General features: G+C 36.9%; 1 protein-coding gene across 1 annotated transcript in view; it reads right to left on the bottom strand.

The window, feature by feature from the left end:
- BICC1 (BicC family RNA binding protein 1) overlaps positions 1 to 19,204 on the bottom strand; it is a 109,966-nt gene that overhangs the window by 26,529 nt on the left and 64,233 nt on the right. The window contains exons 4-5 of the mRNA XM_055819322.1: positions 2,091 to 2,170; positions 751 to 909 (exon numbers count right to left, since the gene is read on the bottom strand). Coding sequence (XP_055675297.1) covers positions 751 to 909; positions 2,091 to 2,170 — 239 coding nt within the window. The remainder of the gene's footprint in view (positions 1 to 750; positions 910 to 2,090; positions 2,171 to 19,204) is intronic.

The following is a 19,204-nucleotide window of genomic DNA, read 5'->3' as shown; positions in this document are numbered from 1 at the left end:
AACAATCTATGAATATTCTAACATCTAAGGTTATATAGCATTAGCAACTAGAAAAAAATACATGGAACAATACAGTTTGGATCAAAAATTGGAATAACTACTACATGCATTTACTCAATGCTAATATTCAACACATTAAGTTTTCCTGAACATTTTTAAATAACTGTATTTTGCTCAGCAGCCACTAGGATGCACAAGAGGGAGTTCTAAATACAGTGATGAAAGACCTTAAAGTAAACATTCCAGGAATATTAGCATTACAGAAGATGTACAATTCAGGGTCAATGACTTATTCTAGTAAAGTTGAACTCTTCCAACAGGACATTCATTTTCACTAGCTATCCACCAAGTGTAGTTTTCAACTAAATTACACCTAAGTCAAAAGCACCAAGAAATCAATCGATACGCTAAACAAGTCAGGTGCTGAAGAGGAGAAAACTTTACAAAAGCAGTGCTTTTCATACTGTTTCTCTACTATTCATACCAATTTGTTGACTTCTGTAAGCTCAAAACAATTTTACTTAAAAAAATTAGAATTATTCATGAGCCATCACAAATTGTTTCCATCTGTTCTATAACATTTATTTACTTAGAAAATCCTGTGTTTTTTGAGTGCAAATACCAAAAAACTATTTCCCTGAACATGAACTCACTGTTACCAAAACACCCAGAGAGACAAAAGAAGTTTAGAGAAGTTTTATACCCTCAGGAATTACAGGATAAATGTGTTAAATATTAAACCATACTTACTTGGTTGCTTTTCTCTGCTTGATTATTCCTATTTGAGTCTGGAAAATGGATGTGGCATCCTGTTTCCTCCATCACCTTTTTAATGTTATTGCCACCCTTACCTATCACATGAGAATGTTCTGTATGTGAAACATCCATCTTCAAGGTTACCCGATTGCTCTGGAAATCAAGCACCCGTGATTACGTTTGTACACAGCAGAACCCGAGTATATTAATGTAACTTCAAGAATGACATTCAACATTGTATTTCCAAAGTATTTTTGCCATGGCTTACCTTCTACAAAAGTAAGACGTTTTCAAAACTGATCATAGTCAGATACTAAACCATTCACATTTTCTTCCCAATGAGGAAATAACATGGAAATAAATACCCTGAACATATACCTTCACAAAAATGTCTAAGGCTTTTAAAACATGCCATAGCTTTTATCAACTGTGACTTAAAAATATCCTTTTGCTATCCATTCTAGTTTTAGTTCTGTGTTCTTTCACTTGCAGTCATACACCTGCCTGATCTGAAAGGATCATATGAAGACGACTGGCAAATCAAAGCCATGGGACTAAAATAGCAGGGTTTATTCCTCCTTTAATAAAACATACTAATTTTTTTTTTTAGTACATCAATTTTTAAGATGCACAAACACTGCCTACAGCGGTTCTTCAAAACTATTTCATTAACGGTCTATAATACTGTTGTTAATAGTTGTTCAAAAAATGGTGCTTATCACTGCAGTGTTCCTTTTGGCAATCTATTAAGAGAATCAAAAAGCTGGTGTACAGCTACGCAGAAGCCATACACACTGCCCCAAAAGACTTGCTACTGGATGAAAAGAAAATCTGATGAACATGAGACACCGGCCAAAATCCAAATGTTTTAGAAATTGCAGTCCTAACAATTCAGAGTATAGGAATTCAGTAACAGTTACAAATAGAACTGCATACATGCTCCTAAACTTGAATTTCAAACAGAAATAAAATTTTAGGTTCACTGAAGTGGCTGCATAATGTACTGTTTGCAGTGAAGCTGTATTTCAGAAGTAAAAACCTCAATCCAACGAGCAAATCATGCATGCTTTTAGCCATATGGTTAAGAATATTATTTCTATGTAGTTCAGATCTGGAAAGAGTGCTTTAAGCAAGTATTTTCTTGTAGCATGATTAAATACGTTTGTATACACCAAATATTAATATCCAGAAGGAATTTATTGGTAACTTTGCTTCAGAGCATCCATAAATACCTTCTGTTTAAATGAGCCCATTAAAGAGATCAATGCCACCACAAAAATAGGGGCTAAGGTAATATTCTAAGTAAGTTTTTTTGTAAATATATATTTTCTTACTTTTGTGTCCAAGACAGACATTATTTTCTCTTTCGCTTCTTTAACGTTTTCCTTTTTTCCAGAGACTTTAATATGGGGATCTATTAAAAAAAAAAAAGTTGTTAAAAAATACAGTAAAATAACTATCTAAATTTTCCTCACTGCTTAAATAACTTCAATAATTTACTATTTATAGTTCAGCAATAAACTATCCAACCAACCATTGGGATTCACCTACAAAGCAAATGTATTGTTCCGTTCCTTCAGCCCCACAGTTAGGATTACCAGATGACTTTATGATAACCAACATAATCAACTAAAAATAAATGGGAATCAAATACCAAACGTACATCACACTACTCTAAACACCTGCAATGCAATTACATAACAAAACCACCGTGGTTTCTCAAACAATTATTAATAGAGGGCTGCTAAAAGCTTTTTGACAGCCTTACTGAAGCTTAACAAAATGTCTAAGAAAAAAACCCTCACCATTTCACTGCATTTAAGTAGCCTCTAGAAATTCCTTTGCAGTTTTAACCTAGCAATAAAGATGCCTCCACCAGAAGTTTTCTGTTTGAAGTTATCACATCAAATTTAAATGACACTTCAATAAATCAATTCTCAGAAGTGTCAGGCATATAAATCAAAATTTGCTACAAAGCTATATACCCAGGAGGAACATCAGCTGATAGCAATTTTTGCCCAGTGAGATCCAAAATATTGATTCCACAACACGCTTCAGTTTACAATTTGCAGACCATTGTCCTTAAACCAGCAGATGTTTTGCTGAGCTATCAAGTACAGTTCTGCATCCTGGAATATACACCTCATCGGGAAGTACAGAACTGATACTTGATGTGGCTCCGAAGTCAACCACTCAAAAAAGGCTAATAATTACACATTAGATAGTTTAGCAGCACCATCTGGTGTCCAGAGGCCTGAAGTGCTACAATTAAAAACTACTGTCAAAGCATTAAATACAGGTTCAATTAAAACAAAGAAAGATATCCCAAACTAGCATTCAAATTTCTAAGTATAAGAAACAAGAACATGATTTTGCAGGGGATGTCGATTTCTCTTTCCCCAGTTCTTGAGTGTTCTGCCCTTTTGCAGTAAAGCAGTGTTTTTTCTCTTGGAATGGGATGAACTGTTATCAAAAAAAGAAGAATTTGAAACCCTCTTCTAGCTGATGATTTAATCTAATTCATTATGCTAGACAGATACATACGTTTTAGGCTATATAAAAGTAAATATATTCTCAGTAGCAGCAGAAAACATACCTGCCTTTCCCATCATCTCAGTAATTGAAAGCACTTCACTACTAAGGAAATGCCAAATAATACAATTGTAGATTCCAAACCTGTTGTATTCAGTTGAAAACTGCAACTCCTTAAGCCATGCCTGGATACTTCTTTTGTTCCAACAATAAAAAAAAATAATCTCTAGTCTTTACTACTGGGAAGTTCTGAGCACATTCAGCTGGGGATACAGAAACACTGAAGGAACACAGGATTCACTGCCAAGTTTCATGAAAGTCAAGAAAAATGCAGCATTTTGAGTTCTGAGAAACAGATATATTTCATTTTTAAAAATGGAAAAACTGTGTAGTAACAAAAACACGGTATGTGCATAGAATCTAAAGAAGCTCCACAAATCTGCTGCTTCAGCCTTTTCACAATGGAGCAAAGTAAAAAACCAACAAAATAGTCTTAAGGCCAATTTTTCTTTTCTTTTTTAAAGTTGACAGTAAGCTATGTGGTTCTAATGTGTTTAAGCTGTGAACGTTATTTGAAGTGGGTGTCACAGGCAGAAACTCCCAGAAGCAGATTCTAGCACACTATGTGTAAGCTCCAAGCACTCTCCGCAGAGACAACCAGGAAAAACACAAAACCAGACCACCACCATTTTGGGGTTGACTTCCACACATTTGTAAACATTACATTTTAATACACATTTGGTTACAAGTGTGAAAAATATCTGAAAACAAGCATGGCATCCTATTAGTACCAAAGAAGATTACTACCATTCCATAATACTATTTGTTTAGCTGTGGGTGAAAGTGCAGTTTAGAATACCTATATTTTCTATTTCTCATCTTAGTTGGACTCTATATACCAACAGCTTCAGCAAAGAACCCCATATATCTACATTTAACTTTTCTTTGTTCTTTACAGGAAAAAAAGCCCAATTACTCACTTCAAAAATAAAAGAAGAATCCACAAAGCAAAAAAAGAATCCACTGATACCAATGACAATTCTAAAACATGCTACAAAAATCTTTTAGAATTGCTCTTAAATACCCTCTCCTTACTTGACTTCTTCTCAATGACACAGTAGTCTTAATGGATATGAAGCAACTAATTTAAGTTAATGGAATTCTTCCTCTGAGACTTGCTTACTCTTTTCTTCAAGGAAACACCGTTCAGATATGACACCCACATGAAAATTTTGCATGAGAAGAGTTACTTGCAACTAACAGATTTTTAATTCTTTGAACTGGCTTTGCAGGAGTTGAAAGTACATTGAAATTATGTACGATCTGCAGGAAAGCCAACAGGTATCCAAATAATACTGAATCAATGAACAAAGAGATCAGTTCAGGAATTGACTAAAAATTCAGAGAGGCAATTGGATCATATAGTCTTTTTTATATTTCAGACCCTTAAATTTTTTAAATACACCTCTCTATTGAGCCAATTAGCTTGTTTGCATTGCAGTTCCTCTGGAAAATATGGAAAAGTAGAAAATTGTCTGCTCTAATAGTTTACCCCTTTCAGCCTCCCAGACTTGCGCCTGATTTTGGACACTTAGGTTCACTGGTTCTTGTTCTACTTTTTTTTTTTTTTTTTTGTCCCCCCAAGATTAAAGAACCTTTAGTGTTCAATAGCATCTTCCAGTCAAGGTCCATATATGCTAATCAAATCACCTATCACTATACGAGCTCTTTTTCTGAGACCAACCCTGAATACTCTCATTTGACCGATTATTAAGAAAAATGAGGCTGAGAATCTGTCTTCTTTCTTCTGGCTGAATTATTTATTTTCAAAGTTAAGGACCTTCCGTTTCTGTTTTAAAACACTGTATTCCAGGCAGGTTTATGAGGAGATAGTCAGAAGGCAAGTTAGTCCCAAACTTCTTGGAAGCCCAGTGCAGATCAGGCCACATTTGACCTCAAACAACTGTCTGCTCAACAGAGAAAACCTGTCACTAATGGAAACAGCATTTACCTTCAGTTTCCAGCTTTCTGGTTAATCTGAACTATTTTGTGGAAAAGTCCAAAGCTGTATAGCATCTGAAAAGTGTTTTCAGGATTTCTATCTGAGTGGGAATGAAGTGACCAGGTAAGGTCTTCGTGCATTGATACAAGGGAGTAATTAAAACAGTTGACTTAAGATTTGTAGATATTGGTAGCAACAGCTTCAGAAAACAAGGAGCCAATGACAATAAAAATGGTTCCAGACGATTTATTACGTCTTGGCACCACAAACGTAGGGTGTTCAGTACCTGCATATGACAAGCGATGTCAGTTTGCTGTTGTATTTACATTAAACAAGGTTGAACATAAAACTTTTACCCTATTTTCCAGGTGCAACTATTTATTCCATGGATTAACGGTTACTCTTAATTTAGAAAAAAATACTATATTTTCTTAGTACTAAGACAAAAATATTTGTTGGATAAAGCTCTACATTAATATTTGAAATACCTACAGGGTGTGACTGTAGCAATGTATTCTCAAGAGAGCCCAAAACAAGATAAATTGCACTCTTAAAAGTGTGAAGAAAATTGTCAGGCATAAAGGTATAGCAGGTGTAGTGTACATACAGCACGGTCCATACAGACAAGCACAGAATCACTGCCCAGTCCGTGGGCTTACCCAGGTGACCACAGCACCTGCACACAGCCTTGGCTGGGACAAGGCCACCCATGGAACAAGACTAACGCACTGCCACAGACAGATCCTGCTGGGACTGGGGCAAAATGATGCTATTTTGGTCCAGGTGACAACTGGATCAGATCACCAAGTTGTTATGCCATACGTCAACCCTGAGGAACACTGGGTTTGGTACCTGTTTTTACTGGGGTGGGGTGGGTGGGCAGGGGAAAAAAGCAATTTCCGCACCCACACACTTTTTTTTTTTTTAAAAAAAGCTTTTGAATACAACTGGAAATATACTTTAAATAAAACTATTTAAATCCTACAGCAATGAAAGATGACTACCATGAATGAAGAAACAATACGCCAAAGCTTTACAAACTATTTGTAAACACAGAACAAAGGCTTCACAAGAAGTCTGTGCTAAAAGCATGTAAGGCTTTAATGCTTTAAACACAAGCGCAGTGTCAGAAATTGGAAAAGATTTTTGACTCATAAGAAACAATACGATTAGTGTCTTGCAAAATACAAAACAAATAACTGTAATTATCTTTTAATCAGTTTTGATGGGCAGCATCTTTTTCCCTAAGACTGGAAAATAAATTTAACAGATATCCCCCCCACCTCTTCTCAAGAATGGAAGAATATTTACATAAAATAGAAAGCTAAAGTTACACCACAAAATATGCTGGAAATTTTTCTCAGTCTTCATTTTGCCAGACTTCTGCCTTCAAGTGGTCTTTTATTGCTGCTGTCCTCATATTCTTCACTCCATACTTGGGCAGTTTCCACCTCCTCAGTCTTTGTCCACAGCTATACCAGCAAGCCTCCAGCTTTTTTGCTACTATTGTGTGCGAGATTTCAGTAAGCAAAATAAAATTCCTCCAAGCAAATACATTTGTGCCAAGGCAAACGCATCCAACACTTAACGTTTGTCAGGCAAAAAGTATTTCTAATAATTATAACACTTAACTGTGTAGACCTCTCCTGCAACTCAAGACATTACATTTAATGTCTGGGCAAGCTCTTCAGACCACAGCAATGCAAGTAGCTTGTTTACAGGATGAACAGACATCACTTCAGCTACAAAAATACCACTGTTCTAAAAATAGCTAGACAAATGGGCAATACCAGGGCAGATGACAGTCATTCTTAATAAATAACCGATTAGGATCTGAATAGCCCATGAGTATTACTGAACTTGAGCCATTCAAAGAAAACAGAGACCTAGCATTTTTAAGAACAATTTATGGAAATATCTGCCCCAAAATTACTAGCACAAAACACACTAATTAATACGAGAAGTCAGTATGAAAAGAGAAAGCCAAATGAATACCTGACCGGTAAGTTGCTAACTTGTCAACCAAAAGAGCGAGTACATTATTAACCCTAAAACAAAATGAAACATAGGTCTATAAAAGAAGTGAATTAATCAAAAAGGTCAAATAGGACTTCCTATTAGCATGGGAAAAGGGATAGTTTAATTAAAACTATTTCTTTTAATTAAATCAGGAAATACTGTGTGTACAGTTGTCAAGTGGATATTCACCGACCAAACTAGGTGGACTGATGACAGCCAAGACAGACCTGGAACAGGCTCAGTCTGTTCCCATGGAAAAGAAACATTAAGGCTAAAAGCATGCAGCAAATGCTCATGATTAAGAGCATATGCAAAGTAATGCAATTGTATATGAAAAGAAATTTGTCACTTGGGCACTTCTCACTGTTTGCTTACCAGTTTAAAAGAATTCTAACCCTCTCTCCAAAGCAGCTTGGCACCCTTATTCACCTCCCGCTACCTAAACCATTGAAGAACCACCCCCCCACCCCTCCCCGAATCTACTCATATAGTAAGGCAGAATGCAATGGGTCATTTCCTACTGCACACGCCCTGTGTACCCTTCAAGACATATCACTCAACAACAGGGGTGGTTTGTTTGTTTGTTTTTTAGTTTAAATTACACCACAGCACCATCACCTCTGAAGGAGACTTCAACTAGCTAACTTGGGCATGATCAAAAGCTCACCAAAGCATCACAGAACATCAAAAAAAAACCCCAACAACCAAACAAAAAAGCATCACCGGCTGCAAGCAATTAATGGTGTCTTCAGAGCCGACATACCCTAAGGCTCTGGCCATTCTAGGGGATCTGACTGCTGTGGACAAACAGCTGATTATGAAACCTTCTTTGGGAAAAGCTAGAGCCACTGCCTACACATGCATGCACATTTGAATTGGAAGACTATCTTAGAAGATTTTGACTCTTAACTTTCCCCCTTACTAGCATCTAACTCCAAACCATCTTTAGAAGAATTTCTGCTCTACAGAGCGTATGAGAATGAAGCTAAGAAAAAAGTAAATACTGTTTGCACTGCTTCTGCCATAGCTCCAGGGAAAGCGGTTTACATACAACCCTTCACTCTTCTTACTTTTTGGTTGCTGTCATGTAGTCACCTGAGGAGCATTAAGTATCCGAGCATTGCTTTTCAATCCTGCACTGTAACAACTACATGATGGTGAAGCCTACTATCCTCTCCTTACTTCTCTCCAACATTTATAAAAATACATGTATATACACATATACATACATGGACACGCAGTTACTCGTGATGCTGAGACTGGGTAAAACACTGACCTTAGACACACACAAAACCATAGAAATGATGTGCAACATCTGGTAGAACAGAGAAAAGAACCTTGTTTCTCAAACATTTCATAGTGCAATTCAAAAGGAAACTAACACCTGTAACAGGTTACTTAAAATTAGCCAGAAACATCAGATAAGCTTTAAAAAATAGATTACCTGTACAACTTATTATTTTTGGAGAAATAAACTATTGATGACTGGATTTCGGACCCAGTGACAGAGGAAATGAAGCTGAAAGGACTTCTCTTAAAGCATTAAGCAAAGAGGTAAGAGAAGGAAGAGGTAACAGAATGTATGGCAATTTAAACAGAATTTAAACGGATTTGAAGGGAGAAGGGGAAGGCCAAGGTGGAGAAGAAGAAAACCTGAAAAGAAGAAATGAAAATGAATTAATTGTAATCACCCAGAGACTCCATTTCAGTTAAACAATTTCAGTTTCTTACCACCATAATTAGCTTAAATTCCTTATTTTACTTTTCCAAAAAAGGTCATTAGGGACATTTTATAAATGCATTCTGACACTACAAGGCACACGCCATGCTGCAGTTCTGCTACTTCTTGGGCAGTTGTTCTTCAGTCACCCAAAGCAAGGCAATCTCTCAGCAGGACACAAAGTCTGTTACGTCTTATTTTTTCAACATGGAACCAACAAATTCAGATTTCATTACTTAAACGGCTGTTGCCATTGCATCTCAAAGCACAAACACAGAACCACAATGCCTGGGAAAGAAAATAAGAAGTAGGGAATAAAAAAAGCTATAGATGGTCAACTTAATAGAGGACTTAAAAAATAGCCCACAACATTACTATCAAAAACCAGAATTATAACTTCATTGCACATAGACTTTATATTTGAGGTTACAATTTCGATGCATAACCCTTGAGATAATTTTAGTTTCTCACACACACATTTGCAAAGAAGTCATTGCGGCTGTGTTTTGCTAAATAAAAAGCATCATAACATCTGACTCATGACCCTAAACGCACGCCTCAGGCTCAACCTTCTTTGCAAATTCTCCCACATCCAAATCTGACTATGCTTACTTTGCATCTTCATGCTCCCTGATTATTGCCATGTCTTTTAATGTCTTATTGCTCTGACTGACTGCATTCGCTGTGTGAGCAGATTTTTATATGGCCATTGGAAAGTATTCTCTGGTTGGAACAGGAGGATGCAGCTTGTCTCCAGCAAAGACTACTGCATGAGATTCACCTGAGCGAACAGGACATAACTGTCCTCTTGAGAATCAGAACAAAATGAACTATTATCAGAAAAATGGAAACAGTAGGTTCTTTATAGGACGTCAGGCACCCGGTGACTAAAGCCAAAGACAACTATACACAGTGTTTCTGGATACGATTACAAACACTCTATTACTTTCTCTGCTTTAGTATTACACTTCTACAGAGTGAAATGGATTCTCCCCAGAAAAGTTTGCCTTTCCTGGACTATTATATTTTTAGACATCTTTATTTCAACTGTATTCCTGATTAACATGGTAAATGGTTTATTTTTGTTCGGTTTGTGTTTGGTTGGGTTTTTTTTGTTTGTTTGTTTTTAATAGAGAAAAATTAAAAGTCTGATAAAGAAACATTTATACAGTCTTCCTGACAGGTAACCAAATAGCAACAGCTTAATGAAAACATGAAAATGGTACTTTGAAACATGAGAAGCATAGTCAGATCATGGATTGTAAGTGTATCTGCCTTTCACAGAGTACCTCTAAGCTTCCCCCCCCCAACCAAAATACAGGGAGTATAAATGCACAACATCAAGCACTTCATCAGCTACCAAGTATAGATCTGAAGTGCAATGAACGTAGTGAAAACATGCAACACCACACAGAGGAGCAGAGCACCTCAGCAAGGAGATCTCTGGCAGCAAACAGCCTCTGCAAGACATTATAGGCAAGTCCAAATGCGCAAATGCTAGAGGCAGCGTAACAAGTAGCTCAGAAGCAGGAACAGGAGGTCCGTGAGCCAAAGCAAAACACAAACTGGTGCCTGCTGAGGCCAGAAGCCCAACAGCAGAAACAGTTGCAATCAAAGAATATGAATCTATGACCAACTGGCAGATCATAGAGAGATGCTTCTGGTCACTGCATTGTCAACAGTAAGATTTGAGCAAATATTGCAAACACCAAGCATTAAAAGCCTCATTAGATGTTTTTACTATTTGCATTATAGTGAACTATTGTTAAAGACTGAGTTTAGAGCTCTAGCAGATCTTTTGTTACTCATCTTGAACACACATTATTGATAGTACTTACTTTATCTTACTTACGATAAAAATAAGACCTGCGTATTTAGTAAAGTCATTGACTTACTGCTGATAAACCCTAGGACATGAGGTATTTCCATCAGCTACCTGTGTTGGTGGTACACAGATCATGCAGTGACAGGCATAATAACAAGGACTTGCAGCAGCAGAAGACAGGCATTTTCTTACAGCACCGACAATCCAGTAAAACTGTAGTCTAACAGTCCATGGTCTAATACAGATTTAATGGCTTTGCAGTCTCTTTTGAAAGAGAACTCAAGTGCAAGCAGATCATATTCACTGCCTATCCTGTCTTTTCATGTACCGGATACAAATAACGTTGCTTACAAGAGATAGATCCTATGCAAGAAAAGCCTCCTTAATGCTTTCTTTGAAGCTATAAGGCAGCAGCAAGAAAAGCCTCCTTAATGCTTTCTTTGAAGCTATAAGGCAGCAGACATTTTGGGTTTGATACAGAAATTTAGATCACGATCACATACATTGCATTTCTACATCATTGTTTGAAATATCAATACATATTTTAATGCTATGATATTGTTAAATGTATGAAATTTGAGTCAAAAATTGCTATGATTGTTACCAACTAATTTCTGCCATTCATTGAACAAGATTATTTTTTCTCTTATTTCTTAAAAAAAGCACAAGGTGCCTTTTTTTCTTTTACAGCCAGCATGGCAATGTAATAGCTTTTTCCATGCATCACTGCTATTCAGGCTGTAGTCTCCAGGAAGAAAAAAAGCAAATGGGCAGTCTGGGGAAGTAGAGTTTCCTTCTTCCTTCTAAATCCATTTGTGAGGCATCCAATCAAGAAAAAATTAGTCATCTAGTGGAAGCTTATGCCTTAAAAACTTCCAGATGGTTTATACAAGCAATTTTTGATGCGAATACCGAATTACATGTTTTAATCATATAGTAATCTACCATTTCTTGGCTTTTAACATGGTAATATCATATGGCACTAACAGTAGTAGATCTTACGTTAAAAGGTTATTCTTAGCCACAGATATTAAATTATTTTCTCCAGAATGACTGGCAGTTTGCAGCTGATGCAGGAAGCAAACCTTCCTCTCCTGAAGACCAATGACATAAAAAGAAAAGCAGAAGCTTTTAAGGAGGGATTCTTAGCAAATAAACACCACGCTTCCCACACTGTTCTTCTGGAAGGGTAATTACTTTGTGATATGCTTAAAAAAAATAAATGCCCGAAAGATGTCAAGTGTTGCCTTTTAAATCAGGAAATCATCCCTGAGCGGTTCTCAGATAAAGTTTTTTGCATGTCTTCTGTCCATCTGCCTCTCTCCAGTATTAGACAAACAACAAAACTCACCTCTGGAAAATTAGTTGCCTGTTTGGCATCTGTGTGATGTTAATTTCAGCAGTCATTCTGGTTTTTGGTGCCCCAAAATTGAGTTTCAATAGAAGGATGGGAATTGCGGAGTGCAACACTATGTCATTCTCCAGTTTACGTGTAAACATAGCATGGAGCACACTGCAAGGATTCTGCTAACAGCTAGAAGCTACTAAAAATCCCAAAACAATACATCAACTAATTACAGTTTTTTTTCTGAAATATTGTGAAAAATTTGTACTCCCAAGTAATTTAATTATAATGTTAAGAGTTTATGTTGCTACATTCTAGGGCCCAAAATTTGAGTTTGTACTACAGTTACTGCCAAGTACTCTCAGTGAACGTTAAGCCCCTTAGTAATTCCCTTCATATTACATCTGTTTGTATTTTGGCTCTCCCTTCTATGTTCGAGTACAAGCAAACTGCTGTTCCTTACAGCAAGCCCCGATCAATAACAGAGAAACTGAAAACTTTGTTCCTAGTCTTGCAGAGTTTAAATGACACTTGTGTAAATTTACTTGAAGAATCATGCCCATGTGCTCGCTCCTTTGCTACCTCGAATGTTTCCTTAAATCATTCAAAAATGTGGCTGCAAGTGTATAGCGCCTTTCCCTGAGCCACTACATATTAATGATTTTACATTTTTGCATAGAACCAGCATTTGTTGCTGTAGGCACACACACATCGAGCACAGAAGTATCAACAAGCTAATTACAAACAAGATAAAAGGCTCAGGCAAATGTGACTGACTTTACAAGCTCTCTCAGTTGTCACCTACGCTGCATGCAAACGAAGGAGAAATAATTGATCCGGCTGATATCTGAAATTGTAGCAAACTGGAGGCTGGCACAAATACCTCCAGTAACCGAAGTATTTGCTGCCAGTGGCTAGCACAAGGGATGCTGTAGCTGTGTGCATATCTAACTGCTCCGATAGGAGTGAATCAACATGAACTCCTGTGGCCAAATTTCAAATGGCCTGGGACAGTCTCTTTCTCTTCATTTATTTATTGCAAAACAGGGAGGAGTCATCTATGCTTGGATCAGGTCCTCCAGAAACAAAATAAATAAATGAACTTGTGATCTAAACACAACGGTTCTTTAATTTTTAAAGTACACAGTTAAGAGAGTTTGGGGAATGTTTCTGCAGAATATGAGAAACAGTATGCACTGACAGTTTCTCATTTACAGAGAAAGTTAACAAAAAGCAGATGTAGCTCATAATACAGTGACTGCAATACATGCTGTAATTAATCTGGCATTCCAAACAATAAACGCTATGTCAGCAAGAGACTTGCTTTAAATCTTTAAGTCAATTATGTATTGATTGCCTTAGCAACACATTACAGAAAATATTTACCATTTTCAAAGTTGTGTTTTTCAAGTATTGCTTGTCTTAACTGCAACAGGTAGCCTGCAGATTAATTAAGAAGCTTAGCAGTGAGCAAGTACCCAAAATGAATACTCGGAGAACTATTAAAGCTACAAAGATTCTTTTCCTTGATATATTCACAAACCAAACATCATAAACACAGAAAACAAATTTTTCCAGCTTTGTATCTCAGCCTAGGGAGATCAGCCACTCTCAAGAGACTGGATATTCTGTGGTGTGTGCATGCATTTCAGACTGCAAAATATGCAAATATTGTCAATCTTGGCAAATCACAGAAAAACTAGACTAGAAGATAGTGAGGTATAGGAAGCTGGGTCTTCAGGTGCAAAATACATCCACTTAGAAAAATGGTGGCAGTGGTGTTTTATTTGAGTTACCAAGAAACTCAAGTCATTTTTGTTTCAGGTTCTATATTCACAGTTTGAAGTAAAAAAATTCCCCATGCTAGTCTGCCACTAACTGTTTCTCTATGACAAGACAATAAAAAAAAATAATAAAAAATTACAGCCCCTTTCCAGCATATCTCCTACAAATCCATCATGTCCTATCAATTTAAACCAAGAAAACACAGAGCAACAGCTGTGGACAAACAACATAAGACAGCTGAAAATCATCCCTGCGGTTTAGCTATCTAAATATTTGTGGGAGACAAGTTTTCCATTATGCATAGAAAAGCCAAATTCCAGCTCACAAGTATAGTAAAAAAATAAAAATAGATATTTCAATCAATATCAATTCAACAAATTTACGCCACATTCACAAAGTTGCCTTCAACTGATTTTACTCTGACAAATTTAAACCAGAACTAAAGAATTTTTGCAAAGACTTATTTTTGTTTACTGCTACCACCATGCATAAGTCACTCCAGAAATTACCTTCAAACAGAAGACTTACAAAATAAAGACAATACTGGAGACAAGCTGGAAAACATGACCTAGCACTTGCCATACACTACCGTGCCAATTTACCTCCTGAATGTCAATGCTGAGTATAGTATTATGTTGATATTTTAATTAGCAGCTATGGCCTTACAAATCTCACTGTCTAGATAAAATTTAGCCTGCCCATAGAAATAATAAAAAAAAAATAAAACAGGAAGTTGTATTGTTAGGGTGATTAAGCCAGAAGCAACTGCTTGCAGATACAGATTTAGCAACCCAAATTTATGCACTCAAATATAACTTACCAGATGTTCATTTTCAGCTGCTGCTAAAGTCAGAAATTACTGCGGTTCAAGTTCTAATCAAAAAAATTACAGAAGAGGAAGAAGCAAAAAATATGCAAAAGAAATAGTAATCCCTGTTTGTTACTGTATATTGGTGTGTGTGCGCGTGTGTGTGTACGCATAAAGCTAGTTAATTGTCAAGGGCCTCTTACTTCTTGACAATTTCTTCCTTTGGGCTGATATGTTGTTTACACTGCTAAGCAGTGTTTTTTTAATATAATGAGTCAGCTGATTAAAATGATAATCCATTTTGTCATAAGCTTATACACTTTATTATCTCTTTGTCCTGCATTTCACTAATTATTCACGCTACAAATGGCCTTCTCTACAGTAATTTTTTTTCTTGGTTTATTTTTCTTGTAACCCCTCACTCTGGAACAAATCCCATCTCCACTTACGGAATCCAAAAGTCTGTTCCCCTCCCTAGTGCACTGCCGTGGCTCTTCTACATGGATTCCTTCTTGCAGCATCCTTCAGTAAGCAACTAAAATGCATTTAACTTTTTTTTGAAAGTTTCAGAAGTGAAGGGCTGAACTATTACAGGTGGTCATTTAAGCCATCTTCATGGCAGGAGCTAGTATACTAGAGCACTGTTGATAAGTTACTTAATCTGTCCTGGAAAAGCTCTACTAGTAGGGGACCCCAAAGCCTATAAACTTATTACAATAATTACCTATTCCTGTCCCACCTAAAATCCAAGAGAAATCTGTGACAGAAATGTTTGTTTTTAATTCTGTCTTAAGTAGACATGGATAACAATCACCTTTTTCTTATTCCCACATAGCCCTCAATTTTTTAGATTATATATAACATTATTTTTTTTAACCTTTTCCCAATTTTTGTTTTCAAACATCTTCTTTGCTTTCCTGTGGATTTTCTCCAAGTTGTCCAAACTCTGAAGACTAGCACCGATAAGTAGTACGATTTCACAGGTGAAACCTCACCAGTATTAAGTTGCACAACATAAATATTTCTTTTATTTACAAACCATGAGCCTGAATATATGTCCCAGTTTGCTTTATTCTAGGACACAGAATTAAACTCCAGTGCCTGTTTAATCTGACACACACACTGACATTTAAACCCCTTTCTTCAGGACTGCACACCTGAGCTTTCTTCGCCAGTAGCCTGTGTTGAGTCACCATTACTGAATTGTTACTAATTTTGCATAGTTTCTCCAGTTTGTTTTGAATGTAAATTGTATTCTGTCAACTTGATGATGGTTGCAAATTTTATAAATACATACTATCCCATCAATAAATGATCAATGAAAGCACTGCCCAGTATGGGACAGAACATTAGGATACCTAACGGAAAGACAGATGTTACATTTCAATCATTGTAAGGATGGGAAGTGGCTGGACCACTTCAGTTTCAGGCAAGTTTCCTGCAAGCAGTAAAGGAAACATATTGCACCCCAATAGTCACGTTCAGTGGTTCACTGCCCTGCCCCCTGAAAGCACGCTCATTCTGAAAGTTTAGATTTCTTTGAAGTGACCAAATGTATATCTATAAACAAGTCAATTCACATCTGTAGTTCTACACATGACAGTATATTCACGCAGAAAAGCTAACACTAGCTTAACTTCTCACTGCACTACGTTACAAGAGAAACGGAAGATGAGAAATATACACAGGAATGTATTTTGCAGATGTATAACTTCATATAACTCTATAAATTTATTGCCAAAAACCTTGGTGGGAACTGTTTGGCATTGCAATATTTTAAGCAAGTTCCACAGAACATCTTGCATTCTCTTGAAGCCCAAGATTTTCTCAGCTTGCTTTCTTGGCTATTATTGTCCTTCAGTGTCACAAACCCAAGCAGTTTACAGTATTTGACATTGCACTGGACACAGATCTAATAAGCTGGATGACAGTTGCACTCAAAATTTAATCCTTTTTATTGCCGTCTTGTTTTACTTGCACACATTCTAATTCTGTTTTGTGATTTTTAGTAGAAAGTGCCAACATCCTCAACTCCCAGGGACTAGAAATTAATGCTTTGCATTCCTAGTATTTTAAATCATACATATGTTTTGATGCAAGATGAGACATCTGTTAAATGTTTAACAAATTGAAATTGCAGTCATCTAAATTGCATCTTTATGGAGGTAGCACAAAGGTATTGGAGATGAGAATAATGACATGTTAGATACTTAATCGCTGGTCTAAGACAGTAATGAAAGTCTGCATCAGTCCAGCTTTTCCCCAGGATACTAATCAAGTAGGAACCTCAGAACTGTGTCCGACCTCATTTCCAAGATTAGGATATGTATCGGAAGTCCATCCCAGACACCTATGAACATCATGCTGTAATTCTCCTCTCCACTTCTTGGTATGTATGTTTTCACCCAGTCCTTCCCCCACATCTTCCTCTTTCCACCTCCCATCTGTCTTCCTATTATCTTTATTATCCTACTCTTTCAAAAAACTCATTTCTAAGACTCCCACTCTAACCTTACGTTTCCTGCCATTCGTTCGCTGAATCACATTTACTCTTTCCAACTGCCTTCAGTCTCTTCAGCAGTCTCTCACTTACTCCATTCCACTTCATTCCCAACCTTTTCCTTTCCCACAGCTTTCCTCCCATCAAGAAGAGATCACTTGCCTTTCCCTTTCACAGGGGTTAATACAGGGAGTGTATGCTGCCAGCAGTCCTCAGTGAGCAGCCTTGGTTGGTAAACATTGCCAGACGGTATCAGTCTCACTGGTTAAAGTATACCAGTTCAGCAGCTTCAATTACTGCCACCCAGCCAAAACTACAGGCTACCAGAATTTGAGAACCATTTACCATAAAACAACAAATATTTTTTAATTGCTAAAAATCCGGGTAGAACAATATATATAAAAAAATATCACAAGAACATTATTTATACCCTGCATTTTGTTGTCTGCAGATCAGACTTGCTTTACAGGAAATGTGAAGTCTTGCCAAATAATCAAGGAACAAAATGACTAGCACAGTTTATACAAAGTTAAGTTTGGACTGATGAAAATCTTAAAATTCTGAAAATCATATTATAGTTATTTTTCAGATAGTCCCTCCTCCTGCTACTCTAGAAAAATCATATGATTCAAATTACAGTTTCCAGAGGAAGTAATTAGAGAGATTTTCTATCAGTGATGATTTTGTATGTTTGCACTCGGTCTTTGACACAGACTCAAGTCTATATTCAGAATGCACAGCGTAAAGAATATTTGAAACCAGAGCAGTCTAAAAATAATAATCCGATTTTCATTTAAAATACAAAGAGATTTGCAGAGACAGGATGATACTCAGTTACATTGTAATACTGGACAGTTTATAGGAGTTGCACAGGTTTGAAGAGGGGAACGCAGCAGACAGCCCTACCTGCAAGTGCTACTGTCCGCAGGAAAGCCTGGAGCATTGGGTGAGGCCCTGGCTTTGGGGAAAATTGGTCTTTGGATGGCAGTTACAGAAGCACAGAATTAAACTGGAAAGGCCAACATTTTATCAGCTACAGACTATCACATATGAGACATTATCCCTTCAGAGTATGAAAAAAGCAGTGTTCTCTGCAGTAATACTGGTGGGCATATGACAAGATCCATAGGTGGAGTTCCGCCACGCATGCTGGTTTCTCCATGTTTCTGAAAGCTGTTTGGGGATTCCAGCCTCCTCCACTCAAGCTGGTTTTATTCCAAAACAAAACTTTGAATCATCTTTACTACTGAGACATCATTGCCATTCACTGACAAATGCTGAATGCATAACTGATGTGTTTAAATTAGCATCCTCAACTAGGCTTGCAATAAGTTTTTCATACTAGTGTCAAACATTTGCATACAATAACGCATCAGACCAGCATCAAGAACTTCAACATCTCTTGAAAACTTCTGAACCATTACGAGTTAAACACATGGAAGCAGCAGTGAGTTACACTTAAAAAAAGATGAGACATGACACTTCCCCTTTCTCAACACTTCTCCAACTACACAGAGGACAAAGTACATACTGGAAAATAAAACAACAAAAACATTCTATGGGCTTCAACTGACATTTGACATCAGTTTATCTTTCTCTTATGCAAAATACTAGAGTATGAATAATCCCTCTGCAAAAGGGAAAAAAGTATTACGAGTAGTAACAGTTAACAGGGATAACATACAGAATTACAAGAAAATGACTGCAGCCTCCCCAGAAGCTGCATTCTAAAGCCTGACAGACAACATCACCGATAGCTAGGAATTATCTGACCAGCATTTTATGCATTCTGATGACCAATGCAGGCTATTAATGCACTTTTGTAATCTTATTTCTTTTGAAAATGCCTATTTGATCTACATCAGAGCAAGTTAAGTCAGATAAACCCATTTAAGCAATTTAGAGGCCACAA

This window comes from Falco peregrinus, chromosome 1, assembly GCF_023634155.1.
Source record: "Falco peregrinus isolate bFalPer1 chromosome 1, bFalPer1.pri, whole genome shotgun sequence".
NCBI lineage: Eukaryota > Metazoa > Chordata > Aves > Falconiformes > Falconidae > Falco > Falco peregrinus.
This window is presented reverse-complemented; position numbering and strand designations above follow the sequence as displayed.